Genomic DNA, 14,883 nt, shown 5'->3' on the forward strand with positions numbered 1-14,883 from the left:
ACTCTTGAATCTTTGAATCATCTACTTCAAAGCAGAATAAACACCTTTCTCACCCTGAGTAAAAGTGTTTGCCTTGATTTGTTACAGACCTTGGAAATTCAGCTCTTCCATCAGTTGTTATGACTACCTCAAGTAAGGGTTAAAAAAGAAGTCTTCCTTATTACTCAGTCAACACATGCAGGATCTCTGCTTGACCACTTTAAATGTCAGGTACACAGAGGCAGGGAAAGGTCAGTGTGCTCCGGTAGTGACAGTACCTATGTGCTGCTGGACAGGAACTTGTGAGCTCTGAAGTTAACCAAGAAGTGATCTGACACAAATCCTGCTAACGCTGTCATGTGAGGACAGAATGTAAGAGGGCATGCTGGATATCCCATAATATTCTTATGCCATTTTATGAAATGGAATGAAACCCCCTATACAACTATGAATAAATTTGTCCTATTATGACAGAGAGATGCATGTGGTAGAGAAGTTAAACCCACCACTTTTCCTTGACCTGATACTAGCGCATTTTTCCCATTCATTAATGATATAAGATAAATAGCATTTGTTTAGCAGAGCATGCGTGTGGATAACTACATGGATCTATCTTTAGCAGCTGAGAGCAAAACTCGTAAGAGCAGGTGACCTCCTGCTACTTGTTGTGAGGACCATTTCTTGCAAGGCCCTGGCCAGGGAGGGGAGCACCACCATCAAGTGCTTAATCCACCCCACAGCAGCTAAACTGAACCCTGTGTGTAAAAGCATCAATAAATAATGCACACAGCCAGCTTGCACGAAAGGGTCAGCATTAATAGCATCAGCCATCTCCGAGTGCCCCTCGAATCCGTGGGATGTGTTTTGAGCATTTAACCTTAACTCCAACAGCAGGATTCCTGCTGCCGTCTGCGCTTACCCAACAGCTACTGCAAGCTCTTTGATCCTGGTTGGTTTATGATTTATTAATAGCGTGGTTAATATACCCTATTGACTAAATGTGATCTGTTTGTCATTAGAGCACCCGTTGACATCTTTCGCCTCTCCGGATCTCAGAAGTCAAGCAAGCTTGCCTCCTGCTTCCATGACACAAGGTAATCAATTCAGCCAAAATGTTTCCTCTATTGCTTCAAGAATGCAGGAGAAAGGTACATAAACACAATAACCACCTTGCATTTTTTGTAGCAAACAATATAATGCCCACTAAAGTCCTTTTTTTAGTACATTGTGCCCTAGGAAGTCCACAGTCCAAAAATAAGAAAATGCTGTGTGATTTTATCTTTTCTAACACTCCATTCGGGATATATGCATTCATTTGAGCAAGTTGAACAGATATTGAGTATATATTTTTTATTATTATATGTATCTCTTCAATTAAATACCCTACAAACATAAAGTGACATTAGAGCTAGGAAAAGTGCAACCCAAATAATGGAGCACAGGAATACGAACGAAAAGCACCAGTATACAAAATATTAACAGCAGATGATGCAACACAGTGATTTCTTCCCCAGGCTGGTGACACCGAGGCCAGTGAAGGGCATGGTAACATACTTGGAAGGGTTTAACCTTGCTTCCCCAGGGAGAGGTATGTGCTGGAGCAGCTGGCACATGCTCAGCAGTGCAGCAGCAGGGGAAGCTACAAACCTCCTGCCTTCTGATCCCGAAATACAGGGTTGATGCCCACAGATCCCAGCATCAAGCTGGGAGCACTTTTTCCTTTAAAGTCTCTTTCCATTTCGAAGCCCAGCTGTTGATCCCTGTAGGAACGGGTGGTTTTAAGCAGCAGTTAGAAGGGCACTGGAGCTGTGCCCACAAGCAGCAAGGTGCGTGCTCGCTGCCACATGGCCCGAATGAAAGCAGGCATGGCACACGTTCCCATTCTGGGTGCAAAACAGCACGTGCGAAATGGCAGCACAGGCAGCACGCGGAAGATGCAACTTGGCAAGTCGTTGTCAAACTCCATCTTCCCCTCCATAGCAGCATCAAAGCTTCGGCTCAGAAACGATTCACCGCTGAGGCAGCAGCTGGCAGGAGTAGATTTGGCCCTTGGTATTTGCAGCAGCCTTGTTCTTCAAACAGACTGACTTTCACTAGCCCGCGGGGCATCAAACATCCTCCTCAAGCTGTATAATTCAACCCTGCAACCTTCACTTAAAGTAACCTACGTTGTGTGACGCTATAGCAGTATTTACCCAGGGATGAGTGAGCAATAGGAGGGGTAATGTGTGGGGTAATACTGGAGGAAACTGCTGAACAAAAGGCTTTATCCTGCCCTAGCAAAGTGCTGTTTGGGCGCTGAATCACTCATTGTAAAACCCTGGGGCATGAAGAGGCTAGATCTAGATTGAGATATGCCAGGGTAGCAACACAGATTGCAGAGGCACTGAAATCGAGGCTTGTCGATTCTCATGCTGTCTTCCCCATCCCCAAAGCAGAGACATTTGCCCAGCCTGGCAACAAAGTGCTTGTCCAAGTAGACTGAAATCCCTTCTGCAAACAGTTTCACGACAGAGGCTATAAATATGCAATATGAACAGAGAGGATTCTCCTCACTTGATTGTGTATCTTCACTAGTTGAGAAGGTAGGAGGTCAACGTTCTAGTGTGAGCTGGCGCTGAGCTATTTGCCTTCTATTAATAGACCAGGAAACAACTGCCTTTTAACCAATGCCCCTGACGTGTGGCAGTTGTGGTGTGCTGACTGTGGGTTAATGCTTCTCCTCTCTGGCATGCTTCTGGTTACCACACTGGTGCCACCATCAGCTTCCTGAGCAGACTGTTTGGGCTGCAGCTGAGTCAGGATGCCAAGTCTGAGTCTGCTGTTGTAAAAAGGGGGTTGTTTCAGTTCTTGTTGCTTTGCAAGTCTTTAATGAGCATCCAAGAGACAGCTGGGAATTGATATGAGGGAGGAGTGCACAGATATAGGCAGGAGAAGGAGGAATGGAGACAAAACCAAGGCTATTAAAACTTCAGTCTGGTCTTCACTTAGCTTCCGTTGTAGCTCCATCTCTGAGTCCAGAGATGCTCAGGCTTTAAGTGCTGGGTTACAGCTGCATTTCACCTTCTCAGATTTGCTCAGATGGCTTAATGATACTTCTCCAAAAATGAGACAGATATTAGGAAAGGTGGACTCTTTTTAGTAAATGTGAAATAGGCCTCTTGGGAAAAATAGAAGTCTACTCGCTAACCACCATCTGTCTGTGTCTGATTGTCAAACAGGTAGCTGAGCCCTAGAATACTTAGCACTTCAAGAAAAGATTCATGGAACATGTCATAGAATCATAGAATGGTTTGGGTTGGAAAGGACCTTAAGATCATTCAGTTCCAAGCCCCCTGCCATTGGCAGGGACACTTCACACTAAACCAGGTCACCCAAGGCTCTGTCCAACCTGGCCTTGAACACCACCAGCGATGGAGCATTCACAGCTTCCCTGGGCAAATCAATTGTCATTTGGCACCAGGTATTGCAGGTGTGTTCCTGCACACTAACGTCTTCAAAAGCTCTCTCTGCTGGTTGGGAAAACAGCTTTGTCTCATTGGAGCTGCTGAAACCCTGTCTCAATTGATTTACGTATGTTTGTTACTGCACTGGCTTTAGGTTGAAAGAAGCCACCATACTTGGAACTACTGAGTTGCAACTGAAACCCAGCTAAAATCCAAAAATACATGCTTAAATGCCCCATATGTTTTCTCAAAGTTTATTTATCCATCTCGTCAAACTCTTGAGTTTCTAGCTTGTGATGGATAGGGTTTCAAAACAGACACACAGTTGTATGGTGCTTGTCTGAGAGAAACCAATATAGCAAGTAGTAGGTCACAACCATCTGACCTCATTAGTAAGGAAACAGGGATGAAAGAGGGAAAAATGAGAGACAAATAAGTTCCTCTACAGCAACGTTTACAAGCTTGTGTGTTTACAGCAGGAGCACCGATTTCTACAGCAGAAACAAAAACCCCTACCAGCTCCACAGCATTTAATGAGAGATTGACAACAGCATGTGAGTAGATGATGCATTTCCTTTGCTTCGTAGGACTGCACCAGCGGAGTTATGAAGCCAATTATGGGCTCTGCAAAGTTCGAATGTGGCACCAACTAAGCAAGTGTTGGGTTGCAAACCTAAAGGCATCTGCAGTATCTTGCTCAAAGTACAGCAGCATGTACTTGGCTCTGTGTGGTCCTGTTTGTGATGCCTTTGCCAAGCACATTCACTTTGCGGTGCTTATTTTCAGCTGCTAGTTGATAGTTGTCACATCGCCATGCATAAGCTATTCCTAAGCACAGAAAAGTTGTGTCTGAGCAGAGGTCAGATTCGGGTGGTGGAATCTGTACCAGCTTTCCAGTATTTCACAGAAGCAATTCCCCTGTGGAGTTGCACTGAGCTAGAAGATAAAGGCTTGACTCTTCCAAGCTGTCAAGGATTTGCAGCAGCAGAAAAGGAAAGCAAAAACGTTTGAGAATCCTGGTTTTATTAGACATATTTAATTTGATAATATTGAAATGGAGAGAGTTGCAAGGCAAATGTAGTGAGTACTGAGGGCAGTTTATAGATGAAATAAATTACAGGAGCAGCTAAATAAAATCACAGCACAGCAATGAAATAATGAGATAATGTGGGGCAATAAAGGCTGGCGAATAGAACATTGACAGGCAGCCACATTGAAGATCAATAAATCAATAAAGGAAACCCCAGGGATGGACACTTTTCCACAGATCTTTCCCTTTAGAAAATCTCCATGCAGCAGCAAGATGGAAGTTACTCTCCTCTCTAACATCTTGGGTTTTGTGCTTTCGGAACAGGCAGGGCTTGTCAATGCACTTTTGTATTCGTCTGTCAGTCTTCTTTTGGCTGAAGTACAAGCATAGCAGCCACTTCCCACTTTCCGACTCTATTTTTGGCAGCACTCCAGCGCTTATTTACCTGCATACGACCCCCAACCACGCATTTAGACTGAAACCTCGTGACAACTTCTAATGCTTCACGATCCTACCCTGGCACAGCTTGTTGGTTGCAATTTTTGCTAAAAGCATGCTGAATTACACTGCTATTGACGGGAGGTACTGAGTCCCGTACCACTCATGGCTCCATCCCTACCATTGCTTCCCCATAGCCTGATTACCAGCTGAGGCATGGCCTTGAAGGGTCCTCAGTCTGGCAGCTGTAATTGGGGGTAATTTCAGAGCACACTGGCACCAGTGTTCCCGCTGAGGCATACTAGCTTGTGTCCCTGTGCTTTCCCAGGGCCACCGGGCTCGTACAACAGGGATTGCTATTATCACTTCAATCCTCAGAGGCTCTAACACAAGCCATTATGTAAATTATAATAAGTAGTGCTCAACAGCATGCTCTATAGAGTGCTGTGCTGTGGGATCTCTAAGTCTGTATCCTTTTTTTATATATATAACTTTAAGATGCCAGATCTAGCATGCTTGTGCTAGATAAACAAGGAGAAAAGAAGAACTGAATTGATGACCAAAACTGTCAGTGAACTTTTAGAATGCCCTAAAATTGGACTGATTTTGGTAGGGCTTTTTTAATACATACATACATGCATAGAACGATAGAATGGTTTGGGTTGGAACACACCTCAAAAATCATCTATTTCTAAGCCCCCTGCCACAGGCAGGGACACCTTCCACTAGACCAGGTTGCTCAAAGCCCCATCCATCCTAGCCTTGAACTCTTGCAGGGATGAAGCATCCACAACTCCTTTGAGCAATCTGTGCCAATTTCTCACCACCCTCATAGTGAAAAACTTCGTCCTAGTATCTAATCTAAATCTACTCACTTTCAGTTTAAAGCCATTTGCCTTTGTCCTGTCACTACATATCCTTGCGAAAAGTCCCTCTCCAGCTTTTCTGTAGGTTTCTTTTAGGTATTAGAAGGCTGCTATAAGGTTTCCCTGGAGCCTTCTTTTCATCCATCCATATATATATATATATAAACATAAACTTGAGTGCTCAATTTTGATCTGAACCAGCATCTCACAAGAAATTGGCTCTGATTACTCATTTACATTGTTTAAATGGTGGATTTATTTTTCTTAGATTTATAAATCAGCGATTATACTCCAGCCTTTCAGGTATCTTTGTTATTTCGTTTGTTGTTTGCATCAGACAAAAGCGAAGGGTATAAAATAGCAACCGTTGAGCCCAGTGAAGCAATCACGTACAGGCTTGTAAGATAATTGAAAGACATTATTTCTTTTTGTACAGATTTGAATGATTCCATCACCGAATCCCCTCAAAGCCTCAGGAATGCCACGCGCTTCTCCAAGAACACAACCCGGGCGTACCGTAAGTGCCATGGCAGCTCTGGAAATGCTGTGCCATTGCCTAATTGCGTATTTTAGCTATTATTTTGGAAGATGCGAACACAGCTGTGGCTAGAAAAAACAGGAATGTATCCTTAGGCAGCACTGATCTTAAACATAGGTAGCTTAGCTGTATTAAGGACAGCTAAGTATCTGTCTACAAACAGATGAGCGATTATTTTTGTGGTTCAGACACAGCCCTTGACAGAGGAGACTGAGGTTTCACTCAGTCATGGCAGAGGCATATTCTTTGTGTTGCTACTAAGCCTCTTAATATCTTTAGCTCTTCATTACCATCAAAGAAGTAAAAAGCTTATCATTTGCCCAGACTGCTGTGCAGCTCAATGCTGTGTTGCTGGAACATCTTAATGGGCGTTTTCTAATACTTTTCTTTCTTTCTCTCTCTCTTTTTCTTTCTTTCTTTCTCTTTCTTTCTCTCTCTTTCTCTCTTTCTCTCTTTTTCTCTCTGTCTCTTCTTTCTTTCTTTCTTTCTTTCTTTCTTTCTTCTTTCTTTCTTTCTTTCTTTCTTTCTTTCTCTTCTCTCTTTCTCTCTTTCTCTCTTTCTCTCTTTCTCTCTTTCTCTCTTTCTCTCTTTCTCTCTTTCTCTCTTTCTCTCTTTCTCTCTTTCTCTCTTTCTCTCTTTCTCTCTTTTTCTTTCTTTCTCTTTCTCTTTCTTTTTCTTTCTTTCTCTTTCTTTCTCTCTTTCTCTCTTTCTCTCTTTCTCTCTTTCTCTCTTTCTCTCTTTCTCCCTTTCTCTCTCTCTCTTTTCCTTTCCTTTCCTTTCCTTTCCTTTCCTTTCCTTTCCTTTCCTTTCCTTTCCTTTCCTTTCCTTTCCTTTCCCTTTCCTTTCCTTTCCTTTCCTTTCCTTTCCTTTCCTTTCTTTCCTTTCCTTTCCTTTCCTTTCCTTTCCTTTCCTTTCCTTTCCTTTCCTTTCCTTTCCTTTCCTTTCCTTTCCTTTCCTTTCCTTTCCTTTCCTTTCCTTTTCCTTTCCTTTCCTTTCCTTTCCTTTCTCCTTCCTTTCCTTTCCTTTCCTTTCTCCTTCCTTTCTCCTTCCTCCCTTCCTCCCTCCCTCCCTTCCTCCCTCCCTCCCCTTTCTTTCTCTCTCTCTTTTCTCCTTCACTTTCTTTCTTTTAGTATTATTTAACTTGATAAAAGCACATTTTTTGGCTAACACAGGGTTGCAGGCAAAAAAATGCAGGACTCTTGCCGAGAGAATCCTGACACTCTGATTCTGGAGTTCAATATCCAGCCTTCACCAGGGTGAATAACACTGGCTTCGAAACACAACTTTCCTTTAAACATAAAAAAAAAGCAAACAACAAAAAACTCCAAATAAGTTACTAAAAGTGTTTTCTGCCCATATCTTTCAAGGTAACCAGTCCTTCAGCACCACCGACCAGCCAATTTCAGTTACCAGAGGGGAAGATTTCTTTACTACCAGCAGTCTGCTCAATACTACTGGTGAGACATCATCCTACAAAGCCTCTTCTTTCGGCATGCTGTTGCAGTAAGCCAGAAAAGCAGAGGAGCACGGGATCTGAAGCATCATGTACAGTTGACCAGGGGAGCTCAAGAAAGGGAGAAGAGATGAAAAGAGGAGTCACAGCTGCTGTGTCCCCCACACCGTGGGTCCTTGCAGGCTTTTAGCATTCCTGCCTTCTCCCTGCATCCGCAAGTGATGCCTCAGTGCATGGTTTCTTTCCAGCAGCAATATTTGGCCTGTCACAGGTACCACTAATGGCTTGTGCAGTGTGGTGGACTTGGTGTCCGGCCACGGCACTGGCTACCACTGTGGCTAAGACCCAGGCTTAGTGACATCCCAGCATGACCAGCATTACAAAGGGTTGTGATACCAGCACAAGGAGAGGTGACAATGAGGTGGCATCACCCAGTGACTCTTGTGCTTCAAGCCTCCCTAGCAACCAGCCCGCTGCTGCACCCCTCGGTCTGTGGTCCTCCTCTCCTTTCTCCCTATAGCTGGGACCCTGAGGGTACCTCTTTCAGCTACCAGCACCCTTCAAAGGTGGCTGTGCAGAAGTGGGGGATCACAGCACTAGAAGCAGAAGAGGCAGCAAGGGAGAGGCAGGGTTGTTGTGCCATCAACAAGATCCCACACCAAAAAGTGGCTGTGCCTTTAGCCAGCTGTTTCAGCAGGGCCCGGTGCCAGCGTGCTTCCCCTTAAAGAAGCTCACATAGAAACAGACAAAAGCACTGATTTTCAGATGAAACACTGGCCAGCCTGTGCCTCAACAACCCCATCATGTGAATGGATGGGTGGCTGAAATCAGCCCGTAAACCCAGTCAGAACAGAAGCGGGTTAATTCCATAAATCAGAGCTGCAATGCTCAGAGCTTGGGATACTCAACCTGGGAGGCTTCACAGTCCAGTGTTGATTTGGGGCTGTATCATCACTAGCACTGTGCTGGGGGCAGCGAGCTACAGGCAGCAAGCCCACATTTGCCTCCTCTCTGAGGGCGTTCAGCTGAGCTCTGTCTTCTTGTGTCCCTTCCAGGTGGTGTGATGAACACGAAAGCCAGTCACTTCCCCTGGCCAACAGTGGTAGCTGTCCTGCTCCTCTCCTGCAGCTTTCTGATAGCTTTGGGCATCAGGAAATGGTGTCAGTACCAAAAAGAGATGTGAGTACGAGGAAGGGGAACCGCAGATGTGGGAGGGGTGGCACAGAGGACAGCTGTTGTGGTTTAAAACCACGACAACAGCATAAACTCTAACCCAGCTGTTTGGATTGACACATTTTCCCCTTGACATTACCCGTCCTGCACAAGGCCTTTGAGTACGTGGATGCTGCTGCCATGTTTTGCCATACAGCAGTAGGAAATGTGGAGTGTTAGAATCATAGACTAGTTAGGGTTGGAAAGGACCTCAAGATCATCCAGTTCCAACCCCCCCGCCATGGGCAGGGACACCTCACACTAAAACCATCCCACACAAGGCTTCGTGCAACCTGGCCTTGAACACTGCCAGGGATGGAGCACTCACAACCTCCCTGGGCAACCCATTCCAGTGCCTCACCACCCTCACAGGAAAGAATTTCCTCCTTATATCCAATCTAAACTTCCCCTGTTTAAGTTTTAACCCGTTACCCCCTTGTCCTGTCACTACAGTCCCTGATGAAGAGTCCCTCCCCAGCATCCCTATAAGCCCCCTTCAGGTACTGGAAGGCTGCTATGAGGTCTCCACGCAGCCTTCTCTTCTCCAGGCTGAACAGCCGCAACTTCCTCAGCCTGTCTTCATACGGGAGGTGCTCCAGTCCCTGATCATCCTCGTGGGCCTCCTCTGGACTTGTTCCAACAGCTCCATGTCCTTTTTATGTTGAGTTTTCTCAGTCCTTTCATCTGTTCTGTGGGTTATCTATAAAACAAACTATAAAGAAAGAGCTGCAGTGCACCTTCAGGGCACGAGGGATGAATACAAGTCAATTTCTTTATCCCAGAGCCCCCCCACTTCTATTAGCCTGCCTGCCAGCTGCTTTGGCTCTCTCATTCTGCATGGTTACTTGAGGACATGTTTTAATGAAACCGTACTTCTAGGGTAACTCCGTTTCGGTTGTGAATAATATGTGTGAAAGTAGGCTACCTAAAACTTAATACCAGCCAAAGAAGCACTGAGTTTGTAATTATTACCAAAGTTTAATTCCCTACTAAAGCACTCGGAGATCTACTGATGAAAGCACTATCTAAGAGCCAATTATTTTTAATCTTACTAGCATTACTAAAATGTTTGAAAAATCACGGTGTTAATGAATCATTTGCGGTCCTAAAAAGCCTTTTTGAAACACGGCTGCAAACCCTGTATATCAAAGGTAAAAATGGGATTAATTTTTGCACCGATTTGGGATGGGGCCTTTCTTTAACTTGGCCTATAAATCGACAAAGGAAAAGTTGAGTCTTTAAATACGCCATCCGAGAGCAGTGTGAGCGAAAAAACTCTGCAAGGGTTTTGAATGCTTCACCAGGACCACGGTCTGTCTTTTAAAGCATGACTAAAGTAAAACTGGAGGCGGGAGCTGAGAAAGCCAAATGAATACCGGGAGGTGCGCTGCGGCTATAGAACAGAAACAGGGAAGTCATGCTATGTAAAAGCAAATGTCAGGTGCTCTTATAATGACTTAGTGTCCATCTACGTCCTCCTGTGCACGTTTTGCAGCAGTCTTTTATACAGCTTTTGTGTGATAGTGCTTTTTTTCCTCTTCGATTTCAGAATGGACAGACCTCCATCTTTCAAGCCACCGCCGCCTCCGATAAAGTATGCCTGCATGGTGGAATCTGAATGGGACCCCCCCATCCTGCCACGAGCTGGAAAACCTGTAAGTAGCCCACAGGAGACTGTCGCAATTAAAAAGGCTTTGTCTTGAAACCAGTGATGACAGAAGTTTGGTGTTAATGACCCATATTAAAATGCAGAGCGCCTAAATGACATCAATGCTGGAAGCTGAGCACTCCTGAGGACACTTATTTCGTCCCGTCTATCTCTATGTATGCATTACATTAACACCATTGTGAGTGTCACCATGAGATTACAGGTGCTTAATTTGAGCTGCGTGATCAAGGGGGAATTTGCTGTCTTGTTAATGGGAACAGATTAACACATCACTCCACCAGCCTTTTGTTTTGCTAAGTGTATAGAGATGACAGCTCTGCCATATGGGCACCACGGAAACGTTGGTTTAACACAAGGTTTTTGATACCTACATGAGCCATTCTTACAATTCTTACATGTTTTGCTACACAAATATTGATGAATATGAACCACATGGAATTTGGTATCGCTGTGAAACCAAAAGCAATCAGCACGGAAAGAGCGAGCCTGCATCTGTTGTCATGGGGTTGCAGCACAGGATGGTGCGGTAGGGAAAGGCCACGGTGCAGGCTTGGTGGGGCTGTTTGCGAAGACGAACCAGTTGTTGGCGATGTCGCAAGAAAGAGCCAGCTTTGGACCCGTGGAGCAGAGACTTGAGGGCTGAAATGAATTAGGACCCTAAAGGTAATGGGAAATGCTGGTCCTTTTGGAGGTGCTGTGCCTTTGAAACAATAATCACTCTTGAGTCTGCTTTTCTGCAGTTATACCTGATGATACATGTGAAGAAAGAAAAAGGACTCTAATAATTCTATTCTCCTTTGGTCTGAATGAGCTTCTGTCATTTGCTATCTTCATATTTTCTAAACCCCCAGGGATGGTTTCCCAGGTGCCTTAAGCCCACAGAAGTGATGCTCCAGTCTTACCCAAAGCCACAGAGAGCTGCTGGAGCACCTCTCCTATGGAGACAGGCTGAGAGAGTTGGGGTTGTTCACCCTGGAGAAGAGAAGGCTCTGGGGATACCCTATAGCAGCTTCCAGCGCCTACAAGAAAGCTGGAGAGGGACTCTTTACAATGGCATGTAGTTCTAGACAAGGGGTAATGGCTTTAAATCGAAAGACAATAGTTTTAGGTTAGATATTAGGAAGAAGCTCTTCTCTGTGAGGGTGCTGAGGCGCTGGCACAGGGTGCCCGGAGAAGCTGTGGCTGCCCCATCCCTGGCAGTGTTCAAGGCCAGGTTGGACGTGGCTTGGGGCAACCTGCTCTAGTGGAAGGTGTCCCTGGCCATGGCAGGGGTTGGGACTGGATGAGCTTTAAGGTCTGTTCCAACCCAAGCCATTCTGTGATTCCGTCCTGCCAGGGCCGTGTGTGCTCCCTTGCACTTTCACTCCTGATTAAGCATCCATGCTGAGGGTGGGATTCCCGGAGTTCCCAGCCAGGTCAGCAAGGCTGTGCGGTCACCAATGCAAGGCGCAGGAGCTGCGGCAGGACGCTGCTTTTGGCAGCAGGGTGGTCTTACGTTACCTTCAGCCAGCCAAGAAACCGTCCCTCCAAGCTTGTTGGGAGATGTATTGTTAACACGATGGTAGTTCTGTAATTAATGCAAATCAACTAAAACTCAATCATGTCAAGCTTAAAACTGTATTCTGGCTTAGGGATTTGCTTTATTTACTGCTAAACACGGGTCAATGAGTATCAGGGTTTGGAGCACTGTATTTCCTGGGACTTCAGGTGAATGCATGGCTTACTGGAAAGAATGATCTGACAGACCTTTTTAGAAGCATTTTGTTCTATTATTTACCTTATAACATAAGCAGTTCTAAATCTATCATTAAGGGAACATCTGTGCTGAACAGAAAACACCTTCCTCCCTACAAAACTGCACAGACTCTGCATGCAGGGAAGGCTCAATATTAATTTGAGTGTTTCTTGTCTGTATGGGTTTGTAGAAGCAAAAGCAGTTTAACTTTTCATGCTCTCAGTCCTGAAAAAGAAGGCAGCTTGCTGCTTTTAAACAAAGAAGTCAGGATAAAAAAGCAAGCTGGATAGCCGTATTCCAAAGGATGCAGAGAGCACAGCTTGCTTCCTTGTCATTAGAGGTCGATAGCAGACTCCCATCGCATAGCGGCAAAGTGGCGTTATTTTATCCTCTCGGCTATTTTAACCCCACGGTTGCTTCAGGTTGGAGATGTTCCCTCCGGCACTGAGGTTTTGCCTTTGGGAACACACCACGACTTGCTAACGGAGCCAGGCTGCGACGAGAGCCACCAAGAGCTCCGTCTGGCTCCCTGCCCGCATCCGTCCCAAAGGATGCTGCTTCCACAAACATGGCTCAGCCAGTTAGCGACCCCCAGGCCGCTCTAGTCTGGCTGAGGACACTTCCAGCCTCTCCAGGGGATCATTCCTTGGAGCTCCCCCAGGGCCATTCCAGCCTGGCTGGGGACCACTTCCAGCCTCTCCAGGGGATCATTCCTTGGAGCTCCCCCAGCGCCAAGGAAACACCCGCGGCGCAGCAGCCGCGCTCCCGCATCTGAACAGCAGGTGGCGCCGCAGCACCGCGCCGGCGGCGAGCAGCGCCCGTGTCCCTCTGTTCCGGGCCGGAGGAGTGGGATTCGGGGGGCACTGCGGGGCTGACGGAAGGGGACAAGGAGAATGCCTGCCCTCCCCTCCATCTGCAGAGGGCGAACATGTGGGAGCGGGGGGAAGAGGGAGGGAAAATCCCCACCTGCCAGCCCCCGTCTCCATCCTTTCATTACAATGAAGATAAATCGAGCGCAAGGTAGTTTCTGTTTCTGTTTGGCTTCATCTGCCCCTCACTGGATAAACATGTAACATAATCAAGAATTGTGATGGGGTTCAAAATTTACCCCTGCTTTAACTTAAACAGGAAAAAAAAGCCCACCACAAACAACTCTGAAGCCATTATTTTTGGCACCAGCTGCCCCAGTGTGTAGGTTTAAAACCTCCAGCTCGGACATGGGTGCTTATTCCAACCCTGGAATAACTTGGACCAGATACAGTTACCAGATGCTTCAAGTGTGGCTTAAGCCACCTGGGAAACTACCCCTGAGGTCCTGAAAGCAGCAAAGAGAGGGAATGACAGAAGCGACACTATGGGAGTGTCAGGAAAGCTCTTCTATAAGAGTAATGTGTTTGAAGCTTGCTGCATGGGTATGGAAGGTTATTGTACAGAGCCTCTGCTTTGAGCTGAGCAGCTCAGCTCAGCCCCCTCAGCTGCTCGCTCGCTCCCTCCTGTGGGATGGGGGCGAGAATCCAAAGGTACAAGTGAGAAACCTCCTGGGTCGGGATCAAGACGGTTTAAGAGGTAAAGCAAAAGACACACGCATAAACAAAGCAAAACAAGGGATCCATTCCCCAGATGGTTCAGCCATCTGCGGGAAAGCAGGGATTCGACCACAGGTTAACAGTTACTTGGAAAGACAAACACCATCACTCCCAACATTCCACTCTTCCTTCTTTATTCCATCGGCTTTATATACTGAACATGATGCCTTATGGTGTGGAATATCCCTGTGGCCAGGTGGAGTCAGCTATCCACCTGTGTGCACCCCCCCCAAACCTCATGTGCACCCCCAGCCACTCGCTGGTGGGATGGGGTGAGAGGTAGGAAAGGCCTTGGCTCTGTGTAAGCACTGCAGGAACTACAGCATCCCTGTGTGACCAGCACTGTTCCCAGCACAAACCCGAAACGCAGCCCCATAGCAGCTACTATGAAGAAAATGAGCTGTACCCCATCCAAACCCAGCGCAGTGCTACGTTGCTAAACGCAAATCTGTAACACAGGAAAGCCTGTAAAGCAGACCTGAGTCAGAATCTGAGGTCACACGTAACACAGAGGCAATACTGTGAAATAAGCTGTGTCTGCTCTATATGGGCTTTCATATGCGCATTACACAGCTGTAAAAGCAACGCATTGGAAAGCTAAGCAGCAAGGGGGTTCTGTGTGCAAGTGGCCTTCATCTGCTTTTGGGAGACAGCACACTGTTGCAGGGGGTGGGGAGTGGATAAAAGCAAGCAGTTTGTTCCCTATGGTTGTTTGGGTGAGATGGTTTAGTGTGAGGTGTCCCTGCCCATGGCAGGGGGCTGGAACGAGATGATCTTGAGGCCCTTTCTGACCCGGTTCTGTTCTATTCCATTATATTCCATTCTGTTCTATTCTATTCTATTCTATTCTATTCTATTCTATTCTATTCATATGCTTTGTGAAGTCAGTGGCAGAGCTGGGACTCAGCGAACAGAGTGACTTTACCCAGCA

General features: G+C 46.1%; 1 protein-coding gene across 1 annotated transcript in view; it reads left to right on the forward strand.

Annotated features, from left to right (window-relative positions):
* CD96 (CD96 molecule) overlaps positions 1-12,249 on the forward strand; it is a 46,741-nt gene extending 34,492 nt beyond the window's left edge. The window contains 7 exon segments of the mRNA XM_065675992.1: positions 999-1,073; positions 3,902-3,979; positions 6,196-6,276; positions 7,665-7,754; positions 8,806-8,929; positions 10,512-10,581; positions 10,583-12,249. Coding sequence (XP_065532064.1) covers positions 999-1,073; positions 3,902-3,979; positions 6,196-6,276; positions 7,665-7,754; positions 8,806-8,929; positions 10,512-10,581; positions 10,583-10,621 — 557 coding nt within the window. The 3' untranslated portion in view covers positions 10,622-12,249.
* The last annotated feature ends 2,634 nt before the right edge of the window (positions 12,250-14,883 follow it).

Source organism: Lathamus discolor, chromosome 4, assembly GCF_037157495.1.
Source record: "Lathamus discolor isolate bLatDis1 chromosome 4, bLatDis1.hap1, whole genome shotgun sequence".
Taxonomy (NCBI): domain Eukaryota; kingdom Metazoa; phylum Chordata; class Aves; order Psittaciformes; family Psittacidae; genus Lathamus; species Lathamus discolor.